Source organism: Glycine soja, chromosome 11 (genome assembly GCF_004193775.1).
Source record: "Glycine soja cultivar W05 chromosome 11, ASM419377v2, whole genome shotgun sequence".
NCBI classification, from domain to species: Eukaryota; Viridiplantae; Streptophyta; class Magnoliopsida; order Fabales; family Fabaceae; genus Glycine; species Glycine soja.
Genome location: NC_041012.1, coordinates 10,505,296 through 10,516,593, shown reverse-complemented (window position 1 = coordinate 10,516,593; position 11,298 = coordinate 10,505,296). Strand labels below are relative to the sequence as shown.

General features: G+C 32.1%; 2 protein-coding genes across 2 annotated transcripts; both read left to right on the top strand.

Annotated features, from left to right (window-relative positions):
• Positions 1 to 1,066: 1,066 nt before the first annotated feature.
• On the top strand, positions 1,067 to 4,112 carry LOC114376845 (scarecrow-like protein 14). Its single transcript, XM_028335141.1, has one exon. The coding sequence runs from the start codon at positions 1,642 to 1,644 to the stop codon at positions 3,682 to 3,684; it is 2,043 nt and encodes a 680-aa protein (XP_028190942.1). The 5' UTR covers positions 1,067 to 1,641; the 3' UTR covers positions 3,685 to 4,112.
• Positions 4,113 to 7,249: 3,137 nt separating this feature from the next.
• On the top strand, positions 7,250 to 11,030 carry LOC114373429 (ubiquitin recognition factor in ER-associated degradation protein 1-like). Its single transcript, XM_028330889.1, has 10 exons — positions 7,250 to 7,347; positions 7,762 to 7,812; positions 8,673 to 8,774; positions 9,187 to 9,211; positions 9,326 to 9,358; positions 9,454 to 9,575; positions 9,662 to 9,792; positions 9,905 to 10,128; positions 10,249 to 10,493; positions 10,595 to 11,030. The coding sequence occupies exons 2-10, from the start codon at positions 7,774 to 7,776 to the stop codon at positions 10,688 to 10,690; spliced, it is 1,017 nt and encodes a 338-aa protein (XP_028186690.1). The 5' UTR covers positions 7,250 to 7,347; positions 7,762 to 7,773; the 3' UTR covers positions 10,691 to 11,030.
• The last annotated feature ends 268 nt before the right edge of the window (positions 11,031 to 11,298 follow it).

Here is an 11,298-nt window from a genome sequence, read left to right as displayed (position 1 = left end):
AACATGATACTCATGAGATGACTGAAATGTTTCGGGAAAGTAATTTGTAAAGTGTGAACAGATAGACGTTCCCTTTTATCTTATAACCTGCTTATCCACTTTTATCCAAACATGATTTTCGTGTACCAAAGAAGAAGAAAAAAAGTGTACCAAGAATACATGATTTTCGTTTTTATTTTTTAAATCAATTTTCACCTATAACTCTTCCTCTATTGATGGCGTGAATGGTCAATTTAATTCTCAAAATTGTACCTTAATGTTATATTAGTGGCTGAAATAAAAAAAAATCAGATAATTTATAATATTTTAATATTTTTTATTTTGGTCCCTAATTCAAGGACTTAAGTGATAATAATAAAATATATTTAAGGACTAAAATGAAAAAAATTAAAAATTTTCAAGAATTTATTTATTTAATTTTAGTTATTAATTTCACATCAAAATACAATTTCATAAACTTAATTGGCATTACCTGATTTGATAATGTTAAAAACCAAATTGATGGAAGAAACTAATTTTCAAGAGGAAGAAAATAATTAATGATTATAAAGACTAAACTTACTTTTTTGTATAACATTAAGAATCAAATTAGTTAATAATAATTATATTAATTACTATTCTGAAAATAACGACGGTGAAAGAATTAATAAAAAAAATTTATTGCAAAGTGGGAAGTAATAAGTGTAATTTTAATAAGTTATTTCGATAAATATTTTACATTATCAGTTAACTATAATTTATTTTATATATAATTTTTAAAATAATTACAAAAGTCGATATTTTATTATGCAAAATAATTTTGTAATTTAATAATAATATATATATATATATATATATATATATTTGAATTGAATTCAAGCAATTCATTTTATTTTTAATTTTAAATACTAAATTATTTTTTCAATATGATATAATTTATAAGCATAATTATGATAGACTTTGGGTATAAATGTTTACATTGTTAATGATAGAGAAAATTAAATTCAGGATTTATTCCCACGATAAGTACAACAAGAACAAGGTAGTGAAAGATGGCGGCTGTGACGTGGTTCGTGAGAGTCTCACCTTAAACATCGTCTACCTTCCTAGAAACTTCAGTATGACAAAAAGAAAAAGGTTGTTTTTATAAATTAAAATATCATATCATACAATATAGCAAAGGGATAATCTCCATTCACCAAGCCTCTGCGGTTACTTCCTCACTCTTTTAGTTGGATTGTCAAATTCTCTCAGGTAACTCTGCCCCAAAACCCATTCCTCATCCTTTCTTTGTTTTCCCCTCTCATTCATTCATTCATTCATTCGTTCTTCTTCGTTACAATCTATTCTCTAATGTATATTATCCAAAAAGACTATTATTACTTTGGTCTAGGATCACTCTTGTCTTGTTTAGATTCCTGAACTTCCCTCCTTGTTCTTAATAATATTTGTTATCACTTTGTTCAACACATCATTTACTTCAATTACTTGATCTGTTCCTGTTCTCTGTAACTGTGTTTGGAGTGGTAAAACATTCAGCCTAGTCAAAGATTCTTGTCTCTGCTGTGTAGCTTTATTTAATAGCTAAGCCCTCAGAAACTATATCTCTGTAGAAAGTAAAGTTTTTTTGTTTGTTCGAATTTTATTCTTTGCGGCACCAACATGCTCTCCACGGATTCCCTTTTGGAAAATTTCCCTTTTGTAAACGGTCCTATCTCGGTGTTTTCGAATCAGAATCCGGAAAGTGGGTTCAAGGTGGATGATTCATGTTCCCCTTCAGAATCTGTCACTGATTCTGGTCCTTCTTCTGGGACAAGCTCGAATGGAGAACATGCAGAGAGTACTAAGCACTCCAATCCCATTCTCAGATACATTAGTGACATCCTCATGGATGAAGAAGTTGATTTGGAGCGAAAACCCTGCATGTTGCAGGATTGTTTGAGACTTCAGGCTGCTGAAAAATCATTCTATGATGCATTGGTTCGTAGTTACCCTTCATCAACTGGTCAATTTAATGATAATCCTGACCCAGATGATAATTTTGGTGGAACTACTAGTTCTGAGAGTTTTAGCAGTTATACCACTGATAATTCATGCGAGTCTGATTGGTTTAACGGTGCTAGTGACTTGGATTCCTCTTTCCTACAAAGATCTCTAATTGATTCTCTGGAACACACATATGTAGCTCCTGATCTGTTTAGAGAGACACAAGCTGGGGTCCATTTTTCAAATGGAGCCTGGAATTTGATTCACTTGCAGAACAAGCCACGTGCTATTGAGGATGGTGTGATGCGGGGTTCTGTAACAGCCACAGGATTGAGGGAGAAGAGGAGCTATCAAATGAATGATATCTCACATGAAGAAGAGGAGAAAAGCAACAAGCTTTCAGCTGTCTACTTGGATGATTCGGAGCCATCTAGCATGTTTGATGATGTGCTGCTGTGTAAGGATGGTAAGAGTCCATCTATTTTTTATGCTGGCCGTGAACCGTCACCATCGCAGATTGCTGACTCAGGAGGATCTAATGGGAAGAAAACACGATCGAAGAAAGGTTCCAACAAGAGGACAAGTGCAAGCGCAACGGTGGATTTATGGACTTTGCTAACTCAATGTGCACAGGCTGTGGCTAGCTTTGACCAAAGGACTGCAAATGAAACACTCAAGCAGATTAGGCAGCACTCTTCACCTTATGGCGATGGACTTCAGCGTTTGGCTCATTACTTTGCCGATGGCCTTGAGAAACGGTTAGCTGCTGGGACACCAAAGTTCATTTCCTTTCAATCAGCATCTGCCGCAGATATGTTGAAAGCCTACAGAGTGTATATCTCAGCATCACCATTTCTCAGGATGTCAAATTTCTTGGCTAACAGCACTATTCTGAAGCTAGCACAAAATGAAAGCAGTATTCACATTATTGACTTTGGGATTAGCTATGGTTTCCAGTGGCCTTGCCTCATCCAACGGCTTTCAGAGAGGCCGGGCGGGCCTCCAAAGCTTCGTATGATGGGAATTGATCTTCCCCAGCCGGGATTTAGGCCGGCGGAAAGGGTTGAGGAGACAGGGCGGTGGCTGGAGAAGTACTGCAAGAGGTTTGGAGTCCCATTTGAGTACAATTGCCTTGCACAAAAATGGGAAACTATAAGACTTGAAGACCTCAAAATTGATAGGAGTGAAGTAACTGTGGTTAACTGTTTGTACAGATTGAAGAACCTATCCGATGAAACCGTGACTGCCAACTGTCCAAGAGATGCTTTGCTGAGGTTGATCAGGAGGATCAATCCAAACATCTTCATGCACGGGATCGTCAACGGCACTTACAATGCACCGTTTTTCGTGACAAGGTTCAGGGAAGCACTCTTCCACTTCTCATCATTGTTTGACATGTTTGAAGCCAATGTGCCTCGTGAAGATCCATCTAGGCTTATGATTGAGAAAGGGTTGTTTGGAAGGGATGCAATCAATGTGATAGCATGTGAGGGGGCAGAGAGGGTTGAAAGGCCAGAAACCTACAAGCAGTGGCAAGTCAGGAACCAGAGAGCAGGGTTCAAGCAACTTCCATTGGCCCAAGAGCATGTGAATAGAGTGAAGGAAATGGTGAAGAAGGAATACCATAAAGATTTTGTAGTTGGTGAGGATGGCAAGTGGGTTTTGCAAGGATGGAAAGGGCGAATTCTTTTTGCTGTTTCTTCTTGGACTCCTGCTTGAGGAATGACCAAACTCCTAACGCACTCATTGCTAAGGAAAATTGTTTTAGGTATAACGTGCACGATTAAGGGTATTTTTATCCTTGAATAGAAGTGAATCATGATCATATTATTGTTTCTATTTGAGTACTATAAATACACTCTTATACGTGCACTTTATGAACAAGCGTAGAAGACAGACTCCCCTGAAATCACTGATTCGAGAAGGATATCTAATATCTACATTAATGTACTAGTTAGTTTTCTAGTGATTTGCCTAGAAGCAACATAGGATGAAGTTGGTAGTTATTATAAATCTTCATTGCTTACTATTGTAAACTTTATTTTCTCTTCTTTTTTTTTACAAGTGGTGAATCATTCCCCAACAGTTTGTCCCATTCAAAACGGTTTTGCTAGAATTTGGAGCGAATCCTCGAATTTGTTTGAGAATTTTGACCGTGGATATATTGATTTTTAAAATTGTAAAAAGCCGATCTAGTCTTAGTCTAAGAATTACAAGTATTGATTTGTTAGAGTGCTTGGATTATAGTTACAAAGTTTTTAAACGTTCATTTGCACATTCTGAGGCACTAAATGAACAAGAAACTCTACTGTTAGATTGAAGATAAGTCAATTACGTTGTTGAACATAATTGTTTCCAAAATAAACATTAAATTTTTAAATTTGTAAAATTCTCACTTATAGCTTAATAATAAAATATTAATTATTTTAGAAAATATTAAAACCTATATCCATAAGTTCTAAGGTTTAATGCTAATTTTTTAATATTAAAATTTAAAAGAGATTAATTGAAATTTTTATATTAAGATTCACAATAATCATAATAGAAATCATGAAAATGTACATTAATAAAATTTTCCCTTAATTAGTATGCTGAAAATACTTGTTAGTATTTTTCTTATTAAAAATTTGAAATTACGCCTAGCCTTTTTAAGGATAAATTTGTAATGTAACTGTAAAATCTGTCACATTGAGAAACATCTGCACACAGTTCACTAAATTTCAATATTGACGAAAGAAAAATTTGGCGACCAACAAAATCTCTATCCCTTGGCCATTGCTTTGGTTGTATTGTTATTGTAGCATGCATGATGCATGACTTCACTATGACTCACCCCACAGACGCAATATTTGTGCTGAATGTAGTCAATTATCAGATAGGGAGCCACGTACGATTGCCTACTTCATTTAAGAAAAATATTTGTTTCGATTTTTTTTAATTTTTCTCCTTATTATATTGCTTATTTTATATATTACACTCTCTATCTTTTCTTCCTATTACTTGATTGCATCCGACCTAACCTAGGTCAAATATAGTGAGTCTTTGGAGGAGTAAAGCTACATTAAATTATGTTTATATAAATTCTTATTAATTGATATATATCTAAGAATAAGTCATACACAATCACAATTGCTGCAGTATTAGTCATTAGTTGGATCATATTCATGGATGTGATTCTCTAACTGGGAAGTGTTACGAGACACAACTCTCCCCGCTTCTGTGTGACTGTGTGTGGACATAATTAAGAGAATTTCAGACTTGAATTCTTCATCCGTAAACTGACAAAGGCATGCCTATCGCCTTATAACAATTTCAATAAAATACGTCATTTTATTCCATGGTGCTGCCAAATGGATAGAAGATTCTATGATGGGGAAAACTATTTTTCTTAATTTATGGTCTTTTATTATCATTCCTTGAGGCTCTCACATATGCTACTTTACGCCAACTCATTATTATCCACATTATCTTCAATGTCCTTCCTCAACTTGATGGTCCTCACTAGTAAACACCATCTTCAATGATTAATCTCTCTAACTACAACTCTCTAGTTCGAATATCTCCCATGTCCCAAGCCATCCTCTATAGGCATTTTGGTAATTGCATTTCAAGGTTTGAGTACAATGATACCCAAGTCAAAATCACCCCCAAAGAGGACGCATCTACACCACGGCGATTATAATATATAATTGCTTGAAGAGAATTTGGAGGGAATTCATTTGTGATTCATATATGCTATCATTTATTCATTATTTTATTTTTTTTGGCGTGTGGACGACAACAAACTGCAAAAGCCAAAAATAAAAAATAAAACAGCATGAAGGAAGCTATTTCCTACCAAAAACTACCCCTCCAGAATTCGCAAACAACGAAGTGTTGGAGATCCCTCGTATATCAGTGATAATGCTTAATTAATGCATACAAGTAGGTGGGGTGGGGACAATTTTCATCTTGATTTTTGTACGATTGAATTAGGTCGGTTTATTCACAAATGTCTAGAAGTGTAAGTGTGTCGAATTTGATTTATTTTATAACTCAATTCAATGAAACATTAATTTTTTTATTTTTTTAAAAAAAACTATATAATAATTTAATAAAAACTTATAATCTTTTATAATAATTATCTGAAAATAGATTTCATCTCACATATTATTGTTTGCATCAAAATGTTTTTGCAGATATTCTTCTCATAGTTAGTAGAAAGACACATGAAATGTCTGGTCAAATTTGATAAGAACAACAGCATCATAATTCTATTTCTATATTTAATATAAAAATTATAGAATATTATATTATTAAATTTATTAAATTTAATATTAATTTTAAGTATTATTTTTATTTTAATATTAATATTAGTGTTTTTAAATATAAGTACAGTTAATCGTGCGATGCACAGGCAAGCTGTTATGTTTTTTTAAAACTTTGAAGTTGTTAGTTCAGTTTAAGTTTTTTTTTATATTATGTAAGAGATAAAATACATTAAAAAAAGTAGATTAATGATTACACATAACTAATTTAATACTAACAAAATAACAAAGAGATTTAGCTCAATTAGTTGAATAGAATCTGTGAATGTTGATAAGCTCTTAATAATGTGTTCAACTTCTACATATCAAATGCACAATAAAATGAAAAGAATAAATGGAAATATATAATAAAATATGCGACAAATTATCATAATAGATAATTTCAAGAAAATAATTAGAGAGGATGAAGATAATTTGTTATATCTTTTCATATTAATGTTAAAATTCAAATTTAAATGTACAATAAAATTGAAAGAATAAATGAAAATATATAATAAAATATGTGACAAATTATAGATTATAATAGATAATTTTGAAAAAATATTGATGAGGACGAAAATAATTCATTATATCTTTTCATTTAGTGTTAAAATTCAAATTCAAATACACAATTAAATGGAACAAATAAAAGAAAATATATAATAAAATATATGTAAAATTACAGATTATAATAAATAATTTTAAAAAAAAATAATTGGTAAAAATATTATAATAATTTGATCTCTCCTGGGCTATTATATGGCAGATTATAATAAATAATTCAGTATAAATATAACAGATTATAGATAAAAGATAGGTCAGAGTCCAAATATCAATAGATAATTTTGACACAAATCTTTATTTTGATAAATCATATATATGTTTAACGCGACTATATCAGGAGAGTATTTAAAATTCAATTCCGGAGTCTTAGGTTTGAAATTACGTTTACAACCTATCTTAAGTAACCTATAAAAGTTTGGAACCTTATTCGTGACAAACGTTCCCAGTCTCACAGTTCTCACTGTAGCTTTGGACTCTGACTTTGCAATACTTGGTGTTCTCCTTCTCTCTGTCGTTGATCACCCATTCAAAGGTTGAGCTCATGTTCCTCAAAAATTATGATCATCCACTAAAACCGTTTCATGCATTCTTTTCTTTTTTTCCTATTTCTGCATGATGATTTTACCCTCGTTACTAGTTGAGATGTTCTTTTTCTCTCTCTTAATTATACTTTTTCATCTTCCAAGTATTATAACTGTATGATTTTACAATTTAATTAGTTCCACTGTTTATAGACCAGCGTTCTTAATTGAAACCAAGAAGATTAAAATCATAATTAAACTTCTTTTTTTTTTCTCAAAAAGAGGTTCTTGGGTTTATAGTGGGGATTTATTGCCGATGAAACTCGGATTAATATTTTCATAAACTTTCCTTTTCTCAAAAAGAGGATCCTGTTTACAGGATAAATTGTTAGCATTTGTGCTTTAAAATAGGTTTTTGCTTACAGGCGATAATTACCATGCAATCCGCGGGAGATCTCTCAGACTCATTAAACAGGGTATGCTTTTTTTCTTTTTCTGTTCAGATTCAGATTATTCGCTGCTTGTTTCCTTGCGCTTTTGCCTTCCTTTAAAAAATAATAGTTACAATAGTTTGTAAAAAAAATATTAAATAATATTTATCAGATGCTAATAATGTCCTTAGGATATTGATTAAAAAATTAAAAAAATATTGGAATGCATAAAATTATTTCTATGATAAATATTATTGGTTAGTAAGATAAATACAATTTTAGTACGCGGAAAAGAAAAAAAGCCTCACAAGAAATACTATAAATATACTTTTTTTAATTGATTAAAATTTATCGTAAAGTACAAAATAAAGAAAGAATATTAAATATGATATGAAACACATTAACTTATCATTTCTAATAAATTTTAATCAATATGTTAGAAGAGTGAATCAAAGAATATATTGCCAGCATTTTTCAGTCTCACCGTTGAACTAAGGTCAATGAAGGATTATAATACTTTTGTTGTTTAACCCGTTAAAAATAATTTTAAGAATAAAATTTTGAAGATAAATATAATAGCTAAAAGATAGAGTGAAATATTGTCTTTCTCGGTCTCTCATTTTTGGAAATGTCATGTGTGATTCATGTTTTGTTAAAAATAACTCTCTCCTTTTAATCCCTAATTATACAAATGGATCACACAAAGCAATTTTTTTATTTGAGAAACTAAAAGCATTTGCAATAAGTATAAGCATAACTTAATCAATGTGTGACTCATAGTTTAGCTTGATAGTGTCTTCAACACGTAATTCCTCCATGTTTTGATGTAATTCGGTACTATTTCTTATGCTAATGATTGGGGTTGTGTTAAATTTTAACTCTTTTCCTTTTTTCCCTTTTTTCAGGCTTTGTCACCGACTGGCTGGGATGATGTATCGGATTACAGTGCACGGCGTGCGATCTTTCAAGATGTTTACCGTTGCTTCCCTGCATGCTTCATCGAAAAAGTATGATTACATGTCACCTTGTGCATGTCTAATTTCTTTCTCAAACCGAAGGTTTTTTTTACTATAATTTAGAATGAGACAAACTTAATTGCATATTTAGTTTGAAGTTAAGAATATTGTGCGCATGTTCTAATATAAATCTAACGAATAAAAACAAAAATAAGATCTTAATCTGTTGGCAAAAATATTTTTGCCTCAAGTAATTTTATACATGAGAACCAAACGCGCACTTATCATTTTTGCGTGCTTGTCACTCTACAGATTTGTCATTATATTGGTTGATAGACCATATTTTTGATGTTTTAGCATTTTTCATATAAACTAAACTAGGATGTCACACTTATTTTTTTCATTTGTTATTTACACGTGATTCCAAACCTCAAAACTAATACTGACTTTTGATGTTTTGCAGTCAAATCTGGAAAATGGTGGTAAAAGTATGTATGCCTACAACTTACATTTTATCCTTTGATATGTTAATATCTACAAAACTTTGATATAGCTTTTCATGCCTATAAAACTGCTAATGCAAACTCTTTTTTTGCCTTCAGTTATCATGCCCCCTTCAGCCCTGCGTCGGCTTGGTTAGTCTTATGTTTGTCTGTGAATTTGATTCGACAATTCGATTCATTCTTCTCTCCTACTAAATTAGTTTGTTATTCGTGTGAAAATCTTTCAGCATATTTGGACATAGAGTATCCTATGGTATTTGAACTGAGAAATTCTTCTGCTGAAATTGTTACTCACTGTGGAGTCCTAGAATTTACTGCTGATGAGGGGATTATACATATGCCAGAATGGGTATGTGATTAGCCAATTTCTTTCTTTTGCTTAACGGATTAGCCAATTTTAGTTACAGCTTCTGATGTTTAGTTGGTTATTGACAGATGATGAAAAATATGAAACTACAAGAGGGAAACACTGTGATTCTGAAAAACACCCAAGTTCCAAGAGCAACATATGTGAAGCTGCAGCCTCACACCAAGGACTTTTTGGACATCTCCAATCCAAAATCCATGTATGAATGTGCCACATATAGTTGCTTCTTTGACAAAATCTCATAATTATTCATTTATTTGTTAATTAATGTATTTTACTAATTTCTTTCTTTCCCTTGGTCATTTGTGCAGCTTAGAGATTTCACTGAGGAGCTACTCTTGTTTAACAACCGGTGACACTATAATGATTCCTTACAACAACAAGAAATATTACATTGACATAGTGGAAACTAAGCCCTCTAATGCAATCAGTGTAATTGAAACAGACTGTGAAGTTGATTTTGCTCAACCTCTTGATTACATAGAACCTGAGAAACTGTTGCCATCTGCTTCATCTGATAAAGGATGCACTGAAGGTTGTTATTGTGATTCTTTCTTTTATTGTCTGTTGGAATATGCTTTTAAGCATTTCCTTTTTTTTCCTTTTCAAGTGTAGAATTCATTTGGAGATTCTGACTATTTTCTTTGTGTTTAAGTTCATGACGATTCGGCAACACAGACTGCCCAGATCGTTCCATTCACTGGTTTTGGAAGACGTGTGGATGGCAAACCTTGTACACAATCAGTTGAAGAAACTTGTTCAATGCTAAATCTGCTAAAGACTGAAAAAGAAACCAAGAATTGCAATTCTAAAATATCAAATACTGCTTCACGTAGAGCTTCTGGAAAGCTTGTGTTTGGGTCAAATGCAAATACACCCAAAATTCAGACACCCCCAAAGGTGAGTCTTACTATTATTAATCTTTATGGAGCAACAGATAATTGCTCTCAAGTCTCATCCTATGGTTCATTGATATGATTAACCAAATTTTCTCTTATTAGGCTTCTCTGAAAATAAAAACTCAAGAGTCATCTAAGAAGGAGGAAGAGTCAAAATTTCAAGCTTTCACGGGAAAGAAGTATTCCTTAATTGATTGATCTTTGTTTTAAACTATAAAGCTATGCAGACTTCTGCAGGAATTTTTCTTGCTTCTTGTTTGTGACCTTTTTCCACTTCATCATCAATAAATATCGTTTTGCATTTTCAAAAAGAATTAATCGATCTTTAGTTTAGTCAACATGGCCTTAGAGTTTGAAGTACAGTATTGCTTGATTTACTACTTTGCCTTTGTTTCAACCTCATAGTAAGTTGTCATTAAAAGTTAAAACCGTTCCTTTATCGTGAATGGAGAGACATGAGCGAAAATATTCCTTACAAGGAACTTGAACATTCTTGGTTGTAGATTTCATGTATCCATGCGTTCATAATATTTTAAGACACTGTCCTGTTTTCCGTCAAAAGTCAATACTTCAGGCATCAACCTGGTCTAGTGTTTCATTTCCATTATTACATCATTATTGAATATTGAAATAACCTCATGAAAATCATATGACAAATTGCTATTTTCATTACAAGCCAAAAGCTTAATATAATGTGCAAAGCGGTTTCAAGGAAATTTAAGTGAACATTGAGTTTTTAACAACTGTATTAGAAAATTCTCTACTGTTAAAGTGAATAAATATATAAAGTAAATATATATATATAT

Bases quoted from the DNA above. Each gene is read 5' to 3' on its own strand.
- LOC114373429 (XM_028330889.1), top strand. From the start codon at position 7,774: ATGCAATCCGCGGGAGATCTCTCAGACTCATTAAACAGG. The intron at 9,359-9,453 runs GTTAGTCTTATG...AAAATCTTTCAG, and splicing joins TTCAGCCCTGCGTCGGCTTG to CATATTTGGACATAGAGTAT. The intron at 10,494-10,594 runs GTGAGTCTTACT...TTCTCTTATTAG, and splicing joins AAATTCAGACACCCCCAAAG to GCTTCTCTGAAAATAAAAAC.
- LOC114376845 (XM_028335141.1), top strand. From the start codon at position 1,642: ATGCTCTCCACGGATTCCCTTTTGGAAAATTTCCCTTTTGTAAACGGT.